The sequence below is a fragment of the Orycteropus afer genome, unplaced genomic scaffold (genome assembly GCF_000298275.1).
Source record: "Orycteropus afer afer isolate SDZICR_OR568_19922 unplaced genomic scaffold, OryAfe1.0 scaffold00780, whole genome shotgun sequence".
NCBI classification, from domain to species: domain Eukaryota; kingdom Metazoa; phylum Chordata; class Mammalia; order Tubulidentata; family Orycteropodidae; genus Orycteropus; species Orycteropus afer.
In genome coordinates, this window is record NW_006922367.1 from 16,748 (window position 1) to 18,427 (window position 1,680).

At 33.2% G+C, this 1,680-nt stretch overlaps 1 protein-coding gene across 1 annotated transcript in view; it reads left to right on the forward strand.

Annotated features, from left to right (window-relative positions):
* Positions 1–763: 763 nt before the first annotated feature.
* CHM (CHM Rab escort protein) overlaps positions 764–1,680 on the forward strand; it is a gene marked incomplete at its 5' end in the record, with an annotated part of 306,558 nt that continues 305,641 nt past the window's right edge. The window contains one exon of the mRNA XM_007957699.2: positions 764–830. Coding sequence (XP_007955890.1) covers positions 764–830 — 67 coding nt within the window. The remainder of the gene's footprint in view (positions 831–1,680) is intronic.

The following is a 1,680-nucleotide window of genomic DNA, read 5'->3' on the forward strand; positions in this document are numbered from 1 at the left end:
TTAAAACTAACCTATTGCCTAAACTGAAAACTGTGTACCATATACCCTCAGAGACATTGTTACTTTGGAGTTAGATCTGATTTCAACTTTTCAACTCTAAGAGGGTTACTTTTTTTTTTTTTTTTTAATGATCGGGCAACAAGTTAGCATATTTGATCCCTGCTTTGTTTTTTATTTCTAAAATATGTGTTGTTGCTGTTGGGTTCCATCCAGTTGTTTTTGACTCATAGTGACACTGTGTGACAAGAACAGAATGGCCCCATAGGGTTTTCTTGGCCATACTCTTTACAGAAATAGATTGCCAGGTCTTTCTCTCTTAGAATCACTGAGTGGCTTCAAACTACTAATCTTTGGGTTAGTAGCCTAGTGTTCAACCATTTGCACCACGAAAGCTTCTTAAAATATGCATACTGATGCTTGTATTTCATTGAAGTTGGGAGAAGCATATGAGATATTCTGTGAAGATGGTTCCTATATAACAAAATGCTGTATGAACAATATTTTGACAGCTGCTCATTTATGGCAATTTGCAGGTATAAAGAATTTAAATGTTTCTTTTTTAAATACCTGTTCCTCATAAGGTTTTTTTTTTGAGTATTATTACTATATGTTTAAGAAACATCTAACAGTATAATACAAACTTCTGTTTTGAATACAAGGGTGACTCTTTTTTGTAAACTATTGTCCACAATAATGGCATGAATTAAGCATTTTGTATAATATATTTTTACATTCTAAATGATATAGGTGTGTGTTTTTATAGGTTTGCCTGAATCCATCATTGCAGCTGCATGTTCAAGAAGTGGCCAGAGAGTTCTGCATGTTGATTCGTAAGTTTATCCATGGTAGCATTTAATACTTCCTGAATATCACTATATAATATTAAAATTTAAATATACAAAAGTAGATGTATATGTTATATATACATATATATGTATAAATAAATTAACTTTTTAAGTTAGAAAAAGGGTTGAAATTCTTGAATCTTCACCAGAAATGTGTGAAATACATAATGTACAAGTTTGTATTCTTTTTGTTTTTAACAAAACTTTAATTGTGGTAAAATATATATAATGTGAAATTTGCCATTTTAACCATTTTAAGTGTATAACTCAGTGGCTTTAATCATATTTATAGTGTTGTGCAACCATCACCATCTATTTATAAAACTTTTCATCACCCCAAACAGCAGTTTGTACCCATTAAGAAATACCTGCCCGTTTTCCCTTCTCCCTAGCCCCTGGTAACCTCTTATCTACTTTCTGTCTCTGAGTTAGCTTATTCTAGATATTTCATATAAATGAAATCATATCATCTTTGTCCATTTGTGTCTCACTTGTTTCACTCAGCATGTTTTCATGGTTCACCTATGTTATAGTAAGTATTAGAATGTCATTCCTTTTTATGGCTGAATACTATTCCATTGTATGTATATACCACATTTTGTTTATCCATTCAGCTGTTGATGGACCCTTGGGTTCTTTACACCTTTTGTTTATTGTAAACAATGCTGCAATAAACTTGGTGCACAGGTTTGAGTTCCTACTTTCAATCTTTTTAGGTATATACCTAGGAGTTGAATTGCTGGGTCCTATGGGAGCTCTGGTAGCATAGTGGCTAAGACACTTGCCTGCTAACCAGACGGCTGGCGGTTCAAACCCACTAGCCACTCCTCGGAAG